This window comes from Calonectris borealis, chromosome 4 (genome assembly GCF_964195595.1).
Source record: "Calonectris borealis chromosome 4, bCalBor7.hap1.2, whole genome shotgun sequence".
Classification (NCBI taxonomy): Eukaryota; Metazoa; Chordata; class Aves; order Procellariiformes; family Procellariidae; genus Calonectris; species Calonectris borealis.
In genome coordinates, this window is record NC_134315.1 from 29900976 (window position 1) to 29921205 (window position 20230).

General features: G+C 38.5%; 2 protein-coding genes across 6 annotated transcripts in view; both read right to left on the reverse strand.

The window, feature by feature from the left end:
- NFXL1 (nuclear transcription factor, X-box binding like 1) overlaps positions 1–12256 on the reverse strand; it is a 50083-nt gene extending 37827 nt beyond the window's left edge. For 3 of the 5 annotated variants that reach the window (XM_075149016.1, XM_075149020.1, XM_075149019.1), the window contains exons 1-11: positions 11975–12255; positions 10440–10610; positions 9971–10080; positions 7636–7769; positions 5770–5948; positions 5441–5602; positions 5235–5335; positions 3892–4006; positions 3464–3588; positions 2382–2504; positions 922–1012 (exon numbers count right to left, since the gene is read on the reverse strand). In XM_075149016.1, the coding sequence (XP_075005117.1) occupies positions 922–1012; positions 2382–2504; positions 3464–3588; positions 3892–4006; positions 5235–5335; positions 5441–5602; positions 5770–5948; positions 7636–7769; positions 9971–10080; positions 10440–10610; positions 11975–12134 (1471 nt within the window). In that variant the 5' untranslated portion in view covers positions 12135–12255. Of the gene's footprint in view, positions 1–921; positions 1013–2381; positions 2505–3463; positions 3589–3891; positions 4007–5234; positions 5336–5440; positions 5603–5769; positions 5949–7635; positions 7770–9970; positions 10081–10439; positions 10611–11491; positions 11631–11974 lie in introns of those variants that run through there. The other 2 variants (XM_075149017.1, XM_075149018.1) reach the window with 2 other exon arrangements.
- A 3363-nt stretch (positions 12257–15619) lies between these two features.
- Positions 15620–20230, reverse strand: CNGA1 (cyclic nucleotide gated channel subunit alpha 1). The gene is given in 7 exon segments (XM_075150552.1): positions 15620–17037; positions 17867–17973; positions 18121–18228; positions 19138–19239; positions 19345–19370; positions 19755–19825; positions 20119–20230. Coding segments are annotated over 7 exon segments (1944 nt in total).

Consider the following 20230-nt stretch of genomic DNA (forward strand, 5'->3'; position numbering starts at 1 on the left):
GGAGAGAGAGAAGAAAGGAAGGGGAAGAAGAGAAGGGACACAGTTAACAGAGAAAAACCAAACCACTAGTTTGTGGTGATAGATTTAATAGAAAGTTAACTGGGACAACTACCACATTTACCTGTTCTGTCCCCCTAAGAATCACTACCTCAAAATCAAGATTGGCTGAACAAGTTGTGAATTATTTCCTGAGCTGTTGCAATTTTTAGTCCAGAATACTGAGGGAAATTACATAGGCTACTCAGCTGCTGTTTCAGCAGGGCAGCAGCTTCTGTGGGGAAAATTGCTGAGAGGGCAGCCACTTTTTCAGTCATTCCAATTTAATCCCCTAGCGAATGTCAAAGCAATTGTAAAAGCTGCCAGGTAATTTTGGCCATTTTTAGCATCTTTTTAACCTAGGTCACTGGATGCAGAAGTAAACTTCTTCGTTATCCTTCATATAGTCAGTAACAAGTTCTTATCTTCCCTTTTACCAGTAAGATACCAATCTACATTCAAATTCCATCAACTTTTTATTTTAAGCCCACTTGTATCACACATTGTATTTTAGGATTTTTAAAAAACATCCAGACTCAACCAGCACAGTCATTTCTATATGTAGTTGGACTTTGTTATGCATATTCAGTGAAGAGAATTATTTGGGAAAAAAAGTCAACCTATGGATTTTGAATTAAGCAGCTGGAAAGGGGACGGAGCATTTTCAGAGGAACAATGCTAAACAAAATTACCAGGTAAAAACTCAGGTTGTCATTATGTAAGTCCTTATGCAAGTCCAGCACTAAAAACCTTTCAAACACACTGCCCCCACAAAAAGCCCACATGCAACAAGGGAGAGAATTGATTACGCACCACACAGAGTCATGCAAGCATGAAGTTTGGCAAAAATAAACAATATTCCATCACTACAGGGATCCTTCTTACCTCTGTGGCAGCCCGAAGGACATTTATGATTTCTGCAGCCTAGAGTCCGCCCACAGACTTGATCACAAGGTGGACAGTTTCCAGAACAGCACTATTAAAAAAAATATATATACTCCATATAAGTGAAAACTTAGACATTTCTGGTATAAATCTGCCCTCTTCTACTATCTCATTTTTTCAATACTTCTTAAAAAAATTTTCATGCAATTTAGTCAAATTTCATCAAATTCATGCCAGGTATAGAAAGGTCATCTGTAAAGTTGTTTTAAAAATTTCAAATTATAAAATAACAAGAAAACACACATTTGAAAGTGTCATTTCAACACACTGAAAAAAGGCAGAGGGCTTCCAAAAAAGCGTAAGAATATTTTAAAAGTTCAAATTCTTATAACATTTTAATCCAAAATAATTTCAGAAGATTGCACGTAGGATATCCCACATATTGCCCCATTACTCTGCAATTTCTTTCACTTTTATACTATCGTCCCTGGCACAAAAGTGTTTTAAACACCTTTTACCTTTGTAGTAAAGGTCAGATAACTTTCAGATCAGTTATCTACTTTCTGTTCTTATATAAAGTAGTAATGTGGAAGAATCAGAACACATCACCACACCACCACATTGGTGGATGCCAGGTCAGGAGAGAACTCCATCTTTTCTATTAACTTGAAAGGTACCCTCCTTCCAAACTGTATAAAGAAGGATGGCAATTAGGAAGAGAAACCTGGATTTTTTTAGCATAAATTAAAAATGTCAAGATTGCATTTACTTGTTTTGCCATCTTTTCACATAAAGTAAATTCACTGTAATAATAATACTACTCAAAAATACCTAAGAATAAAACTGTATTTTTCATGCCTCTTTGTGTTAAGAAGTCCAACTTTTGTAATGTCATAATTCACACATAGCAGCCAACTTTCAGGCCTTCTTGAATCAATAAACTGAAAAGATAGGTCTAAGCTATCAATCATTCCTTTGACTTCAAATGAGAAGGTAAACAAAACTCAAATTCCCAATTGTCAGACCACTGCTCTTTGCAGTGATGCATATTAGAAGGTGGGGTGGAATGCTGCGTTGTCAAAAATAAGAGTATGTCCCGTACGAAGTTATGAGATATTCCCAGCTCTTCCTACAAAGTAAGGAAATAAATGGATTTAACTACTCCAGAATGCATAAAGCATCAGTATCTCAAAGCAAAACTGCCTTCTGGAACTGGAAAGTTGTCAAAATCCCCTCCCAGTTTTTAAGGCCACTGAGTTTTTATCGGTGACATGCTGTTCAGAGAATTCTGGTACACTGCAAACTAATTTGAATGACATTGAAGAAAACTCCTCCTTCTATACAATAACATGAGATGGAACAACAGATTGATATGATTTATACATAATATAAAATATATCTAAATTTTAAAAAAGTTATCTAAACAATACATTTGAGAAGGATCATCTCTGGACACTTACCTTTCTCCTACATTGGTGCTTTTGGCAATCACGAATTTTAGTACACTTTGTTTCACACAGATATGGCTTATGACATGGCATGCGTTTAGTGTGCTTTCCACAGCGACACTGTTTTTCAACTTCCTGGGCAGCAAGATAGGGAAAAAAGCAGGGTATTTTTAATACCAAAAAAAAAAATCACCCCAAAATAAACAGTGGAAAATCAAACGTTCTACTACTAGCAGTAAAGAAAAGTTCATGGGAGAGTAACATGATATGTAACATGATATACAGGAAGTATATCACATGCTCGGGACAGATTACCTATCTGTGCAGTAACTACTTGGGGACCTTATGTCGGTATTGCACACACTGTGCTCTAGATGGCATCTCACTATAGCCTTGGTCTCACTAAGAGGGAAGCCACTTCAAGGGAACCACTCAAGTGTGTACTGCAAGAATGTCAAGCGTAAATGCAAACAAATTCATACAAAAAAGTACCTCTCCTTCATAGTAAACTAGATTCATCCATCGTGTATACAGATAATTTAAGAAGTAGGTGAGTACGTTTATCTGACCATCATGCCAGCTATCATGGGCTAACTACTTTCACCATAGACTTTGTAGCCAAAGCTGGTTCAGGAAGAGACAACTGAGAGCACACACAGCAACAGCTTTATAGGCCAGATCACAGAAGCTCCACAGATATTCAGAGCAGAGCAAAGTATTATTTTCTTACTAATAAAGAAATAGCATAATAAGACAAAGCAGCAAGGAAGCTAGAAGAGCTGGGGAAACAATTAAATGTCTTTTAGGGCATAATTAATTAAAAAAAAAAAACAAAAAAAAAACCAAAACCAAAACAACCCAAAACAATAATACCCTCATCCATGCCTCAATTCAGATACTAATGCTCAACTATTAATTCAGCATTGTGGTGGGGGGAGTGGAAAATAGGGAAAAAATGTGTTGCTTTTAATGAACAGAAAGTCATAGATTTTGTGATAGATATGACTTCATTTTCCTTAGGAGACTTGCACTGTTCCAGGCATATAGTGTTTAAAAACCCTAACAAAATGTGAGCCCGCTACAGTAAGACTAACCTGTCTGCATATTTCACAGGGACCTCGATGACAGCGCTGTGAACATCTATGGATGCCACATTCCAGAACTTTGTCACAACTATCGCCACAGGTGGGTACATCTTCTGTACAAGGCAATGTAAACTCTATATGAAGAGAGAGAAGTACAAGCAAACATTTAGAAAAAAAGCAAAAAAAAAAAAGAAAAAAATGCAGTGTAATATGACTGCAAATGCCAATTGCCTCTCATTTTTCTAAAAGCTTCTCTAGAATTACTCAATTATTCACATGCCAATTAAACCCCTGGTACTAAATAAAGCTTTGAAAGAATTAAGCAAAAAAGTTAATATAAGCTGTCACAGTTCACTGTTTGTAAGAACTTTTTATGGACCCTGCCCTGCAGAATTAACCTAAACTACTGACTGTCAAAGACAAAAAAAGCTGCTTACTTGATTTTTCACACGGACAGGACCTTTTCCCAGAACGAGGACAGTCTCCACAGGGACCAGCATGACAAACTTGTTCACATGTGTGATTACCACAAGGCAAAGGTTTCCCACACACCTGGAAAAATCAGAGAAACCAAGTGAATGCATTGTAACGGAACTACATACCAAGCCAAAGCAACCTGAGGGGAAAAACTAGGGATGAGAGATGTCTGGATGGAATTTAACTTTTTCTGAATTTTGTTAACAAATCTTACATTGACTGAGTTTGCCAAACAAAAATGATCACCCCTACAGTGATCCTGACTGGAAGACCACTGTATACTGAGGAGTTAGTGGTTCACGTAACAGTTAACCTGAGTAGTCGCAGGCCTGTGCTGTGCTGCACGTACAGCTTGGCCTTCAGGCCTGTGTTGTGCTACACATATCCTCTGGCCACAGGATAAACTTATTGTAGCAGAGGAGATTGGCGGCAGCTCCCACCCGGTACCAATGATTACGCCACCTGCATGTCCTTGCCTTTATCTAAAAGTGCAAAAGAAGTTCTCATCTGAACATCCTTTCTGTTTGATAGTAGAAATGATAAACAGAGTTGCTTTCTTGCAACAAAATCCTACAACAGCCTCAATGACCAAAATGGGGTAGCCTTTCCTACAAATGGGGTCTGCACTGCATGCTGCATGTGGATCAGAGGCCCATTAAATGCTGCACCTAAAGGACCATATTATTATTTATATTATACCCCCTTTCTCTATAGTGTTAGCTGAAATAAATTGCATTTTAATTGATACTTTACAGAGGCTGAGTGCCTTTCTTACTGGGATTGTAATGACCAAGTACCTCCTGGTGCAACCTCCTCCCGCCACTTGATTTTTTTTATTTATTTTTATTTTTTACAGTCTGTCAATCTATAGCCTTGGTCCTAAGAATGAGCTGCAAATATACTTCAAAGAATGAATCACAAAGCTTTCATTCTGTTACAGTCACTAGAAGTAAATACGCATGAAACTCTTATCTACTAAGCTGTGGTTTCATGCTTATTTTTGAAGATAGCAACTGAAATTTCAACCTCAAGTACAAGAAAACAGAATATACAAGGTCAAATTCACTTCTAGCTTAACCCTAGCACAATTCCAGAACAGTGACATTTTAACTACTGTCAGAAACAAACTGGGCCACCAGGTAGATCCAGTCTCAAACACTGCTGCTTACATTTTTGATTGCACTTTCAAACCTAAAAAATAAAATTATTTTCTTAATGAATGAGTTTTTCCAATCCTTAACACACTGAGTAATCAAGTTTTATAAAGATGAGAAATAAGCTAAAAAGGACAGCTTCGACATACCTGATCACACTGCCACTGAGGACTTGCACAAAGTCTTTCTGCTGTCTGTCTTCCACAGATGCACCGTTGTTTACTGACTCGTGGACAAGGCTGACAATCTCCTGTATGTAATCACGAAGTGACATTGAGAGTAGGAATTGCAAAAGAATGATGTATCTTAAACTTCAGAGGAGTTGTTGTTTTAACTGTTAAGAAGGCAGGTCTACCTGCGTGACAGGAATTCTCACAAGTGTGTTGTCCACACAGCAGTGTTCGTCCACAGGGCAGGCGACATGACCATTCCTTGGCACTGCACCTTCGGGGCACTGGTTTAGCTTTCTTACAGTGACAGGTTGTTGTGACCATCTTTGGGCAAGGTGGACAGGGTCCTAAGTACAGGAAAAAGAATACCTCGCGAATGGCCATTCAGCAAATGCAGCCTTGACTACATCTGGCTTATTCTGAGAATTTTAAATAGAGTTAGCAGATTTTAAGTAAAACTCTGTAACAGCTACATAAATACAGGTCACACAACCGAGAGTCGCAATGGATTTACCTGGATGACAAAGCAGCAAACATTTATGACCACAAGAAGGTTTGAATTCCCTCTCACATATCTGACCACAGGAGTGAGGTACCAGCCATGGGTCCAGTGTTGGATTCTCCACTTTTCCACAGTAACAATAATACCTACTGGGAGTTTCAGACCGTTTGTATTCAAACCTACATTTTGGACTAGAACAAGGGAAAAAGGGAGTGAAAAGAAAAGCAATTTTTTGAAGAATTTTTAAAAAAGAAAAGCAGTTTTTATCGTTTCAGTTTTCCAAGATTGTTACCAGGCTACCAATTAACATTTTTACAACTACTGTAATCTGAAACCAATAACAACATAATTAAATTTATAATACACAATAAAGATCTTGCTATATGTCACATTTTACAATACATTCATTAGAATGTCTAAGGAGTTGTCCTATCACTCCAATCTTTTTTCTCTAAGAATATATACAAAAAAATTCTGTGTAGCAAGCATACAGAACAATTTTTATGTAATGCCAAAGGAATGTATGCAACAAAGAGTTAACCTAGTTAAACGGAACCAATCAAAAAAAGAGATTAAAAAAACCAGGTTTTTACCAGTAGCAATTTATAAGCTACGTAAACCAAGATTTAGTGATGCTATTAAAATTTTAATTATTATGCATAGTTTTATCTGAAAGATTTTAGATTGTATCAGTTCAGCATCTTAGATATTATAAGATGCACACCTTTATTTGTCATCTTGATGGTGACAGATATTAAAAAATACATTATTCTTAAAGGAAGATAGACACCAAAGGTCTGGAACTTGTTAGTGCCACAGGCGCTAAAGGCTTTCAGGTGCAAGCCATGGACAAGGGAGGCAACACAAGGAAGGAAAAACAAAGCAGCTCCCATTTCTGGCTACACTGGGAAAAGACAACAGACATGGAGCTCCCCCTCAGAGAAGAATAGAGGCCTATGTACTCATTTTTATCAAAAAAAAAATGTCCATTTGCCCCTATATAATACATTACAGGTCCTAAACCATGTCTCCATAGTGACTGCACAGTTTTATCATGTGCTTAAATGTTAAATAAAATACCATTTGCCTCGCAATTTTTTCATTATAAACATTATGCTTAAATACAAAACTAGTTTGTAATAGAATAGGCATTATCAACTTGAAACGCTGCAAGCCAACAATTTTATACCTTATTTCCTAAGCAAACCTGCTCGCTGAGATCCCACATTAATAGAGCCTTTGAATCCACCAGGCACTTTCAACCGAATTTGATAGAGGATTGTGTCTCAAATATATTACTACAAGTTTCCACATAAAAGTAGGTGGGCAAATAAAGCATAGCACAAACATGCACAGAGAAACCTTGCATGAACTTTCAGACACAAACCTACTGAAAAGCAAGCTTCATTATTCATACAGCCACAATATTACCTTCTTCTTTGTACAATCTCATGTAAAACTGCAAGACTGGATTTAATGCTTGAGTTATACAGAGACTAAAAAAAAAAAAAAACACAACCCTAAATCTTGCTATTTTAGAACTGTTTTTTAAAATTTATTTAATTCACGGTGCCAATTTTAAAAGCAACAAATATGTAAAGGTATTCAGAAATAAATATTAGAAGCTGAGACGTGTACCTTCTCAGAGGTTAAAACAAATTTGATGCAGCAGGTTTTTAATTTCACTGTGAAATACACCTGAATCATGTTAATGAAAACTTAAAAATAATTCAGAAAAACAATAGAAAAGTCAGTCTTCTAAACTTCTTTTTGTGCGTGTGCATGTCATTTACAAGTACCATTCCTTTCTAAAGTAACTGCAGTTCACATACGTTTCACAATAAAAGTATCTTTGTAAATGTACCATGAAGAGCTCACCATGGCCAGGGATAATCTTTCTTCCCAAAATCATCATCTGTCAAAGGAGAAGACACGAGGAAAAGGCTGTCCTTGGCCCACTTTTGGATACACACCAGGTGAAATATACAAAAGCACCCACAACAGCTCCAGACCTAAAGAGCAGATGTAAGTGCCAATTGCTTTATATTAGGTTTCTTTCTGTTTCCATTGATGAACATCTGTAATATCTAAAGAAATACAAGCTTGCTATTTTTCCATTTAAAAAATGGGTTTCCAAAGATAGATTATACCTATTGTTAGATTAATATAGGCAGTTTTACTGTTACAGATTCATACCTACAATCCTTTTTCCTGCTGCTATGGGAAGTTTTTGCCAAGGCTTATGGAGCCCAAAATACTCGTATAATCATAGAAATGTTGATTTAAACACACTGTTGGAGGTCATGTAGCATAACATCATGCCCGAAGTAGGACTATTGCCAACTTAGCTCAGTTCAGTCACAGCTTTGCCTAGCAAAGTTGGAAAATCCTGAAGGATGGGGACTCCACAACTATCCTGCGCAACCTGCTCCAAGTGTCATACTACCTTCCTAGTACCCAGTCTGCACCTCCCAAGCCCCAGTTTGTGCCATTGCCCCTTATTACACCACCTGTCACCACAAAGATGACTTTGGCTTTAGTCACCTTCACAACTCCAAGTAGACAGAGGCTGCAATCACATCATCCCTCAGCCTCATCTCTGCTAGACTAAACAAGCCCGGCTCTCCCTCCACCTCTCCCCCTTACTCTCCACCTCCCATACTCCATATCTCTAGATAACTTGGTAGTAAAAGTAACAAAAAGATTTCTTCCCCCTTTCAAACTTCAGGATTTACATACAATGCTAGTAAGAAAAAGATTTGATTAGAAGTGTGGCTTTCAACATAGTGTCTTTTGTTCAATGAGCAAGAGAGGTATAAAATGGAACAGAATGAAAAGCAAATGTGTTTAAGAGAAATCTGATTTTGCTAGTACCCTGTCTCCATCACTTTATGTTCTTGTTCCCAGTGTACTTCTCTTTGTCAGTTCTGGAGTGAAATCACAATCCTTTGCTTAGAATATCAGCCTGCTGCCGAAAAGCAACTTAAATAACAGAAATGCAGTTTTATAACTTTGGTACTTTCCACATATTGATGTCTTAAACTGTCAGCTTAGAATGACTATAACAATTTGGTATGAGAAATGCAGCAGGAAATTTAAGTTTGAATTTTTTTAATAACATATGACATTGTTATAAAATTTTACCGTGAAAACAAGGAGAATTTCCCCATTAACTTATAGAGGACAAAGTCAATGACATAAGTTTCTAAAAGTACAGTAACTAACTTCCCAAAACTAAATCTAAACAGGAGGCATTAAGTATAAACAAACACACTTGGCTGAAACATTACAGATTCAAGATAACTAACAAACCACTGAGTTATAAAAGACGACTTTCAAGTTGCCAAATCATCCCACTTCTGCTGAGATGAGATTAACTCTATCAAGAGGCACAGAGCTTTAAAATCAAGCTAAGATATACATTAAGGTCTGAAAAAATATGGGTGAAATATGTTAAGAATTCATACAAAACCTATTGCATTTCTTTCTAAAAAAAGAGTTAATGACTACAGTTTCATTGGATACTTGTAGTCCATGTGCAGCCAGCATAAGAAGTTAAAGATTTCCTGCACTTTTTTTCTTTTAGTATTAAACATACAGTTGTAAACATGTATTTGATTCAAGTAACTGTAACAGAAACAGGGTTGGGCCTCTCAACATCAAAGGGAAATGCATACATAACAACTAAAGTGAAAAAGATTTGTCCTGAAATCTCTCCCATGAAAAATGTACCTATATGAAATAAGATAATCTTCTCAGACTGGCCACCCTTCTCTTTCACCTGATCAGCATTTGGAGCAGCGAAGTTTATCTTAGCTCCCCTGCTATAAATCTAACAAGAATATTTCCTAACTTCCTACTATTTCTTGCTTTGGTGTTTGCTACAACATAGCTTATTGAATATACCATTGCAAGCACTGGCCTTCCTGCACTTCTTTTTTTCATCTGCTACTCTCTAAAATTTAAAAATAAATATTTTACATAACGATAACAAACATATGTCAAAAAATACATATTCTGATTATAAGCTACATATATATGTGCACTTATTTCTTCAATTGTTTGAAAAATCCAAAGATGCCCAATGTGGCATTTAGTACTCTATCGTTTTAAAGCTATCAATCCCAAGAATTACCTTAGTAACATAATTAAAAACAAGTTATTCAGAGAGTTATATTTGCTTTATTCTAAAAGACTACTGTAAAATACTTACAGCTTGGTTCCTTTTAACTGAAGCAATGCAGATCAGACATGTCATAGCCCCTGACTGAAAAGCTTCATTCATGTACTGTCTTGTACGTTCCAGTTCACTTGCATCTCCATCTTTAATGTATAAAGATTTTTAAAGCAATCAGTAATGTTTGATCTGCTATTCTGTACATGTTGAGACTTCTGTAAAAGTATATATTTTTTTTCCTCTGAACAGAGGCCAGTCATATATTATTACAAAACCACATTATTAGAAATACTTAAGAACAGTTTCAAAACTATACCATTGATTCTGCATAAAAAGGCAGGAAGGACTGCCAGCATGCATTGCTGGGAACAAATATTTTTAATACAAGATATCAGAATAAAGTGCCTTCCCTCCAATTATGGAAAAATTCTAATACACAGTCAATAATACAGCATTGTTTATGCTTTCATACGGAAATAAAAGTCAATAAATGAAAAAAATTTACCAGTTTGACTGGTGTAAACGGTAAATGTTTTGGCCAAAATCTTTCCTTGTTTTACTTCAGCATCTGCATCATCATCTTCAGACGAGGAGCTAAATTGCTCCTCAACTAGCTTTTTTGCTGCAGCCTGATTAGCCTTCTTAATTTCATCAAATTTCTTCTGTGAAGATAATTCTATTAAGAGAACACATTAATGATGGTTAATACCATGATAGTTAATCATAACACGACATTCAGTTCTACATACTTTCAACTGTCCTTTTCTTTAAAGAGCTTGCTGATTTCATGTTTTTAAGGGCAGTACGTTAAGGGCAATTTCAATACCACACAAGAAGAGATAAATTGTATTTTCTTCTTTACTGTGCATTATCCGTAAAATTCACAGCAGGAATTATTATCTGTCAATTACAACCAAACATACTAGAATATATGCATCCATAATGCTATTTTATGAAAAGGATACTTAAAAAAACCCACACACACTGCACACAAACACAACTTCCATAGCGTGAGGAAGAAAAAAAAAAAATCAGGCAATTCCTGACAAGAGCAATTGTGATAATTCGCTGATACCCTACAGGTACCTCTCCCAGCACTTGGTATTTTTTAAATTATGACTTTTATTGGCCTCTCTCCACCCAACAAGTCTTTATTGCAATAGTGGGTTCATGCTATTTCACAGCTGGCAACATTAAAAGTGACAGGGTATTTTAATATAAGCTCTTTTTTTGAAGTTATTGCATGTGAAATAGAGGAAGATTCTCACATGGAGAAAAAAATTGTATAACTTAACAGAGTTTGTAATAAACCGAAGTGCCTCTAAGGTAACACACCACGGAGATATAAAGGTTTTCAGCAGATCACAGGTCTTAAGTACCTCCGAATTCTCTATGTAAGACTATTGCACCCAATATATTTACTGGGCTTCCGTCAAGTTTAGTTTTAGAGCTTTCCTTAAGAAACTGTGCTGCCACTTAAAAGAGCTCAGTATTTGGCACTTCTCTACCTGCAAAGTATTACATGAGTATTAACCTGCACGCATAGAAAGCCCGCACCTTTCCCAGATCGGGGCAAGGTGGCACACTGACTACAACACGAACGTTTGTCCCTGGCAGGCAGCGCTCTCCTGAGCATTTCCGATCGCACTGAAAAACGGCTGCTTCATCCTTTACTTGAGAGTTACTCTTCTGCTCGAAGGGCACTGACTGTGCACCCGGGGAGGACGCAGCCCCCGAGCCCCCCGCCACTGCCCGAGGCCTCCGCGTTTCCCCCACCAAGGTACCTGCAGGCAGGAGACGGCACATGGCGAAACACCGGCTCGCTACCGCCGAGCAGCGAGGGAGAGGGAGCGGGGCCGGGGCCCGCCGGCCACGCGAGCCCGCCCGCCTCCCTTCCCCACGACGCCGGGGAGAGCCCCGGCCCGGGCACTGGTAGGGGCTCCCCAAGGCCCGGCTGGGCTCCGGGCCACAGCCGGCTCCCCAGCCCGGCACCCCGCAGCCCCGGGCCGGACCGGGGAGGGGGAAGGACACGACACTCACCGCTGGCCCCCTCGCCACTGGTCCCCACGGCCGCAACGCAGGCACCGCCGCGGGCCCTCGGTGCCGGGGGTCGGGCAGCCACCCCCGCGCGGGCGGCGAGTCCGTCCCCGGGCCTGGCGCGGCCCCGGCCCCGGCCGCCCTGGCGCCAGGCCGCCTCCATGTCTCCCCCGCCACTGGGCGAACGACGGCGGAGGGAGGCCGGCCCCCTCTCACACCCCCGGCTGAAGCCGTCCCGAGGGGAGCTCCCCCGCCCAGCCCGGCCCGGCCCCTCCGTCCGGAAGCGGCGCTGGAGGCTGCAGGGCCGGCGGTAAGCTCCCGCCGCAGCGCGACTACAGCCCCCAGCGCTCCCCGCGCGGGCGGGGAGGAAGTGGCGGCGGGGGGACTCCAACACCCAGCGTGCGCCGGGGCGCCACGCGGCCGCGCGGCCTCGGCCAGCCTGGTTTGAAGTCCTGTGTGGAGAGGGTCCGCCGGGCCGGTGGGCAGCCCGGGGCGAAGAGACCGGCAGTGTGCCCAGGTGGCCAAGAAGGCCAACGGCATCGTGGCCTGTATCAGAAATAGCGTGGCCAGCAGGAGTAGGGAAGTGATCGTGCCCCTGTACTCGGCACTGGTGAGGCCGCACCTCGAACACTGTGTTCAGTTTTGGGCCCCTCACTCCAAGAAGGACATGGAGGTGCTGGAGCGTGTCCAGAGAAGGGCAACGAAGCTGGTGAAGGGCCTGGAGCACAAGTCTTATGAGGAGCGGCTGAGGGAACTGGGACTGTTTAGTCTGGAGAAGAGGAGGCTGAGGGGAGACCTCATCGCGCTCTACAACTACCTGGAAGGAGGTTGTAGTGAGGTGGGTGTTGGTCTCTTCTCCCAAGTAACTAGCAATAGGACGAGAGGAAATGGCCTCAAGTTGCGCCAAGGGAGGTTTAGATTGGACATTAGGAGAAATTTCTTCACTGGAAGAGTGGTCAGGCCTTGGAACAGGCTGCCCAGGGAAGTGGTTGAGTCACCATCCCTGGAAGTATTTAAAAGACGTGTAGATGAGGTGCTTAGGGACATGGTGTAGTGAGCATGGTGTGTTGGGTTGACGGTTGGACTCGATGATCTTAGAGGTCTTTTACAATCTTAATGATTCTATGGCACCCACCTCGCTACAACCTCCTTTCAGGTAGTTGTAGAGAGCGGTACGGCCTCTCCTCAACCTCCTTTTCTCCAGAGCAAATTTCTGGCAGCCTTTTCTGCAGCGTGCGGCTCTTGCATGTGTTTTCTTCACAGTTCCTCTTCAGAGTACAAGAGTTAAAAATCGGCCACAAAGCGTTTTAGAAACTTTACTGAAGTATATCCAGAAGGTTTTACTGCACAGAAATACATATTGAGGAACCTGTGTGCCTCCTGAAAAGTTCTGACAAATAAGTGCAAGTTGAAATAGTTTTAATTTTATTGACATTTCCTTGTAGCACTTATGTTCTGTCTTGTGCCAGGAGGAAACTCTGCATTTAGGGTGTTTTTTCAGCAGATACATGCTTATAAATGTTAATACAAGGTTTCCAATCATAAAGAGTCTGAAAATAGTAAGTAAACTATTGGAGGTCCGTTCTGGTTTTCTGTTTTATTTTGAAGTGTTTTAAATCAAAGAATTTTTATTCTCAAGAAAGAGGCAGCTAGTGACTGCAACTGGTGTCGTAGACTGAAGGATCAATAAAAGAAAAAATGTGAACAGTAGATCTCTGCCTTTATTAACTAAAACTCATTATCATATCACACATTTCTCTAATACAAAGTCTTAAACTCTTCAACGAAGGAGAAAAGTGCTTCCTAAGTGCCTTGTGGAATATGACGCAGCCCTATAGGATGCTGCTGCTATACAGATTGCAAATTATATTCAAGACCTGAATTGGAAGAACACTGATTGCAAAGTCCAACATTCACAATATAGTAAATGCCAGAATAACGCTTGTTCTTGTGTGTGTGGATAGAGTCTTTAATGAAAAAATGGCACACTCTTTCCCCTCACCAGTACATTATGCCATATGTCATTCAAAGCGCAGGATCAACAGTGAATGAACAGCTGTTTCATATTTACATTTATCCTTGTTGTTCCATATATATCCTATGCATTAATTGCTTCATAACATTTAATCTTTGCAGTGAAATCAGGAGTTATTTATGGATCTCTGGCATTCTGGAAACCTATCAACATTACAAAAAATAAAACAACCAGAAATTAATCCACTTTACAAAAGATCCAATTTATATCTCCATCTTATTAAGGAGTAGAATGAAAGTGTAGAGATATTACCAAGTGATAGTAATATTTACATATGTATTTTTTAAGAGTGGCAGTCCAATTGCCCAGGGTAATCAAATTGCCCCAAATACAAAATTATCCATTCTCGCCTTGCAGTCCCTTTCTTCACTCCCTGTCATCAAACTTTTCCAACGTTAAGTGGCTATGATCAAAGTCTACTGAAAATACCCAGCTGAAAATACCCAGCTGAGACCACAACTAATAAAACCAATTTTTGCCAGTAGAAAAAGACATAAATTAAGGGAAAAATCCAAGGAGATAATGCTTCCTAAAGCAGTTGAAAATGTATCTAACATATGAAACCGTAGATTTTACTATCTTAGCAGTAGTTAAGAACAGAAGAAAGAAATACCCTATCAGTGAAAAAAAAAAACCTATTTAGTCATTGTATTCTTTCCCCAACAGCAGCTACAGAAGACGCTGTAGAGAGAGTTTGGCCTCTTTCTCTCATGTCTGCCCGTTGCTCTCTGCCAGCATCCACAACTGTTGCATCAGGGACATAAAAATTTTAAGCACAGATGTTAAAAACTTGATAGTCCATGTTCAGCAGCCATATTGGAACATACATGGAACAGAACAGTCTTCAATATTATGTATTTGTTATTATTGTGGAAAGAACAGCTACATTTTGAGCCATCCATATTTGTCATACAGATGCTCACAAAAGGTCAGATTTTATCCCCTCCCTATTCCAACCTTTGCGTGTAACATCCCGAAAAAAGCACCATTTAAAACCGCCCACTTACAGTTCAAGAATTCAGCCAAGGTGGACCCAATGAAGTAATAATATTTTCCAAATCTTAAACCTTCAGTACTCACATCTGCATTGTAGATATACTTAATTCTTTATGTAATATCCCATACTTAATTAATCTTATGTTAATTCAGTAGAGATTAAAATGTGTTTATACACAAATTTAATATCATGGCTCATGCCTATATTGACTTCAAATAATTAATACAATTGTTACCAACCTTTCCTTCTTTCCATAAGTAGACATGAAGAAATTATTTTAAAATAGTCAGCAAAACTTTCAATATTTGCCAGTATATGACTGTATATAGATTGAATGCATTTGCTGTAGAGCACTGTTACATAAAGAGTACATAACGCATTAGCAGATAATACCACCTGTTTGTGCAAGAGCAAGGTGTTATCTTCCATCCTCATTCTCGGTTCTTCTTTTTGTTTCTGAAACCTGCCAAATATGTGCTGCTTGTAGGAAATTAGCGACATTACCTCAACAAATAATTTTTCATGATTAATAGTCAGGTCCTACAACGATTAGAAATTAATGTATTCAGTCCCATGCAGGATTTGACCCTAAGTCTTATTGGCAACCTCCAGTGTTTTATTCTGCTTTTGACACTCCAGGTTTATCTGTGGATGGATCTGCTTCTTCTAAGTCTGTGAATTCTTGCTCTATAACTGGCTTCAATATTTTCTCGATTTGTGTAAGTCTTTTTTTCAGTTTCTGTTGTGCAGCTTCATACTCAGCCAACAACCTGGCAAACTTTGTCTGTAATCTGTCCATCATTCCTTCCATGTAGGTGACCTTCTCTTCCAGATCTTTAGGATCACTTCCTAAATTTGCAACTTCAATGTCCAGCAACCCATCTTTCATTAGGATTTGCTTGCCTTTTTCTTCCAGCATAGCCTTTGCATCTGGATATTCTGTTAAAGCCTCCATGAGATCATCTTTAGACAGACAAAACAAGTCCGAGTATCCAATGCTTCTAATATTGGCTGTTCTTCGATTGCCAGCTTTGCTACCTTTGATATTAAGAATGCTGATTTCTCCAAAATAGCTGCCATCGCTTAGGACCACAAATTGGGTAATTCCATCATCAGCAACTACTGCCAGCTTGCCTTCTTTGATAATGTACATCTCTCGTCCAATATCTCCTTTTCTGCAAATATAATCTCCAGGACTGTATACTTGCGGCTGGAGTTTCAAAACCAGTTCAACCAACAGACCAGCTTCACAGTCTGCAAAAATCCGAACTTTTTTTAGTGTTTCCAGGTGAACATTGATTGCAATCTCTGCTCTTAGTTTATCTGGCAGATACTTCAAGACTTCCCTTTCATCCACAGCCTTTTTGTTTGTCCACAGGTAGTCAAACCACTTTATAACTCTTTTTTCCATGTCTTTACTCACATTCCGAAAGTGCATATACTGCTTGATAGCATCAATCCTTGCTTGAAACTCTGCTCTGGCAGCATTCATGTTGGAGATCATAGAGCCTACATTACCAACAATGGTAGCGAAAATCAATACTCCAACCAAGAAGTCGACGACCACGAAGAAATACTCAGAATCTCTTACAGGAGGGGGTGTTTCACCGATAGTAGTCAGGGTCAGTGTTGACCAGTAGAGACTGTAGACATACTTTCTAGTCAGACGGGCAAATTCAGGATCGGAGGTGTTGGGGTAGACCCATGTGTCAGCCCCAAATCCAATGGCTTTCGAGATTGAGTAGTACACACAGGCGTTCCAGTGAATAATAATCACAATGTACATGACAAGGTTAGAGATCCTGAAGATATTCGGGTAGTTTGTCCTTGTTTCTGTTCGCTGGAAGAATTCAAACATCCGAGCTACTCTGAGTAGTCTGTTTATTCTTAATTCTGGGTAATTCAGTCCTAACTTAAAATATAAGAGATCAGTTGGTATCATTGACAGAAAATCTAATTTGAATTGAAAAGATGTCTTATATTTCTCTCGAAGCTTTTGTTCTTCTTTCACCAGAAGACCTTGCTCCAGGTAACCTAAAATCAAATTGTAAATAATAAAAAATGTTATAACTTCAACTGTGTTGTGTTTAATGTCAATCCAAATCTACTTGGAAAAATATTTTGGGTGCAAATTCTAGATGGTACATAACTTCTCTTACTTTTTAATAAGCAATTTCTTATTTCCAATTTTTCAACTTACGTGCTATATGGTTCAGCTTGAGCTAAACTATACAGCTTTGAAAATTAAACATTTCTAGCTCTGATTCTTTCCCTCCACTTTCCCACTATGGTGAACATCTGAAAAGAAACCAAAATGCCCCAAAAACTCCACAGGCTATAGGAAGGGTGGTTAAAGAGGGAAAGAATTTGAACGTGGGAATTTCAGTTCAATATTGAGTGCATCTACTCAATAGCTTTGGATAAGATTTTAAAAGAAACAGTTGCAGCTGAAGTTAATTGGATGTCTTGCTTGCTCAATGGTCTTGAAAATCAAGTAAATACTTGAATCTCCTTAAATACAAAATTCAGATTTAGGTGCTAGTTTTTCAGAACCCCTGATCCTCACCTGGCCGCATTACATGTTTATTTTGTCTTGTTGAGTCAGCTGCAGGCGGAACAGTGTGTATCTGGCTTACCTCATGTCTAGCTTAGCTCAGACTTTATGTATTCCTTGAGCAATACATTAGAGTTTCTCCTCTTTTTATAGGTCACAGACTACAATCTTTCAGAGATCTATCTCAATGTCTTTTTCACTATTGCACCTCATCAAGGGTACCCAGATAGTAAGAGTAGTATTCTGAATATTTTAAACCACCTGACACAAATATATGAAGAGGAATAATTAATCATTGAGTATACTTACCTGTTCTTGTCCGTACAAACATGTCAGCAACATAGATGGCATCAGAAATGTAATCAATAATAAACCATACCAATAGGTAGTCATGCTGAAGCTCATCAAAACAGGCTCTGAATAGGAAAAGACAAAAGTAGATTACCATGAAATGAAAATTTAATACTTGCATGGAATCAGTGATGAATAAAATATTTTTTTATCTATTTAGGGATATTACAATTTGCCAGAAGTTTTATGTAATCCTTAAAGGAGTACATCACCTAGCAATAATCATGGTCCAGTTGTACATGACAGGCATTGTGATGCAAAACAACCAGTTGTAATACATATTTCCTGCTGGATCAATAATGAGAATATCTTTCTTCTTCCTAAGTGATAGGCAGGAAAAAAAAGGAGATTTAATGAGAGACTTAAAATACACATAAAAATTCTTGAGGAATGAAGCATTACTCAATTGTAAATTGTTATTGTAAAATAAATGGTCTTTATTAAAGTTAAGCTTCCTTGCTTGAATGCATGGAGAACATGAAGCTTGTTGTTAGATGTGACTTGGGACGCAAACTTTAGAATCTAAATTTTGCTGAGAAAAATCAGCTTGGCAGTCTCACTTCAGTTTATAGTGTCACATGTAATTTCAACCTTTTAAAATTAATTTGTTTCCTACCCAATTAACTGTCTTGTCTGATAATTGATTTGATCATCTTTCAAAAAATAAAATGATTAGTGGCTACATTTTAAATAAGTGCAATAAATCATGCCTTTCTTACTGGGAAAAGCCTGGCTCTGAGAAAGATGAAACATAGTTTACAGGAAGAAACCAAAGAACGTGAAATCATACAACACCCGTTCCTACTGCACTATTTTAAGTTTCTCTTCCTTGGCCAGAAAATTATGACTTTACCAAGCAAAAGGTAAAGCAAGAACTTTTAGATCATAGAGGAGTTTACTTGCTCATAGGTGCCCTTACGTGCAGAAGAGACTGCTTTACACTGGCACATCTTTTGCTGCAGGGTGTTATCCAAAAGGTATTGAATAATCAGACTCCAAAGGAGATTTTTCTTGATTAATTTTTTCAGATCAATTCCATGCATGCATATTTCTGTTGTCCACATATGAAGGTAAATCAGAACAACTCTACTCTAGGGAGAAAACAGCAGTCTGTACACTCATTCACTAGACTGAATCTTGTTTACAGGATGTCCATGAATCGATGCAGTTTTACATCAAAATCAATTTTATTAGACTAACATAGCAGGACCTAAATGAAAAATACTTACTCTTCTTTATTTTCTTTCTTCTTGGACTTATCTTTATTTTTGTTTTTTTCCTTTTTTTCCTTGTTCTTTTGTGTTTCTCCATCCTTTTTTTTTTCTGACTTGCTAAGAAATAGATTTACATTTCCAGTTATTACGGACCAAGTTAAAACATATTTGGAAAGAAATTAAAGGTCTTAGAAATAGTAGTATTATTACTCTTTGTCTTACCTCTTCTTTTCTTTTTTCTTTTTCTTCTCCTCTCTAAGGAAAAGAAAAATATGATAGGCTCATGGGATGCACATAACCATTGCTTCCACATTTATTTATTAGACTCATCTGAATTCAGTAAGGATAACATTATACTTAGGTGTTTGGCCTTCAAAAACTGTTTTGCTTATTGTAGTCACATAGAACTACTTTTATTTTAAATAAATAGATATAATGCCAATAACTTTGGTATTGAGAATGATCATCATAATTGATGTGCATGAAGTTCAAATGTACATGCAGTCTCTTTTGGGATTACTTGAATGACATAACTCTTTATAAAGAAATTATTAGATATATATCATTCTTTTTCATTGCTGCTTGAACAACCAATATTGCAGTACTCTCATTTTATGAAACGGCAAAGATACTTACTCGTCTTTATTACTATTATTGTTAATATTGTAGCGTGCAAATGCACCAGGTAGATACTGTTGCCTAGGGAACAGCAAAACAACACAGTTATATGATATCTGATGAAATACAAAAAAACATTTAATCTAAATCACGGACTGTTTCTCACCATTTTAATCATGGGCTAAGTTATCTAAGGAAATTGAAAGCACAGATTTTAATCTCCTAAATATTTACAATAAGCAATATATCACATCTTAAAAACTTAATTTAGTAATAGAGGATGAAGAAAATTAGACGATGGCAAGTATCTGTGCTTACTTAATCCCATCCAAATAATCAAAGAAAAAAACCCAAACAGACACAAAATGGTAAATTTGACATACCTGTTTTCCTCTTTGTCCGTCGGTCCAGGGTCCTCACTGGTGTCTTGCACTACCACACTGGGAACAATTGTATGGGAGTGATGGGTCTCAATCACTCCTACCTTCAT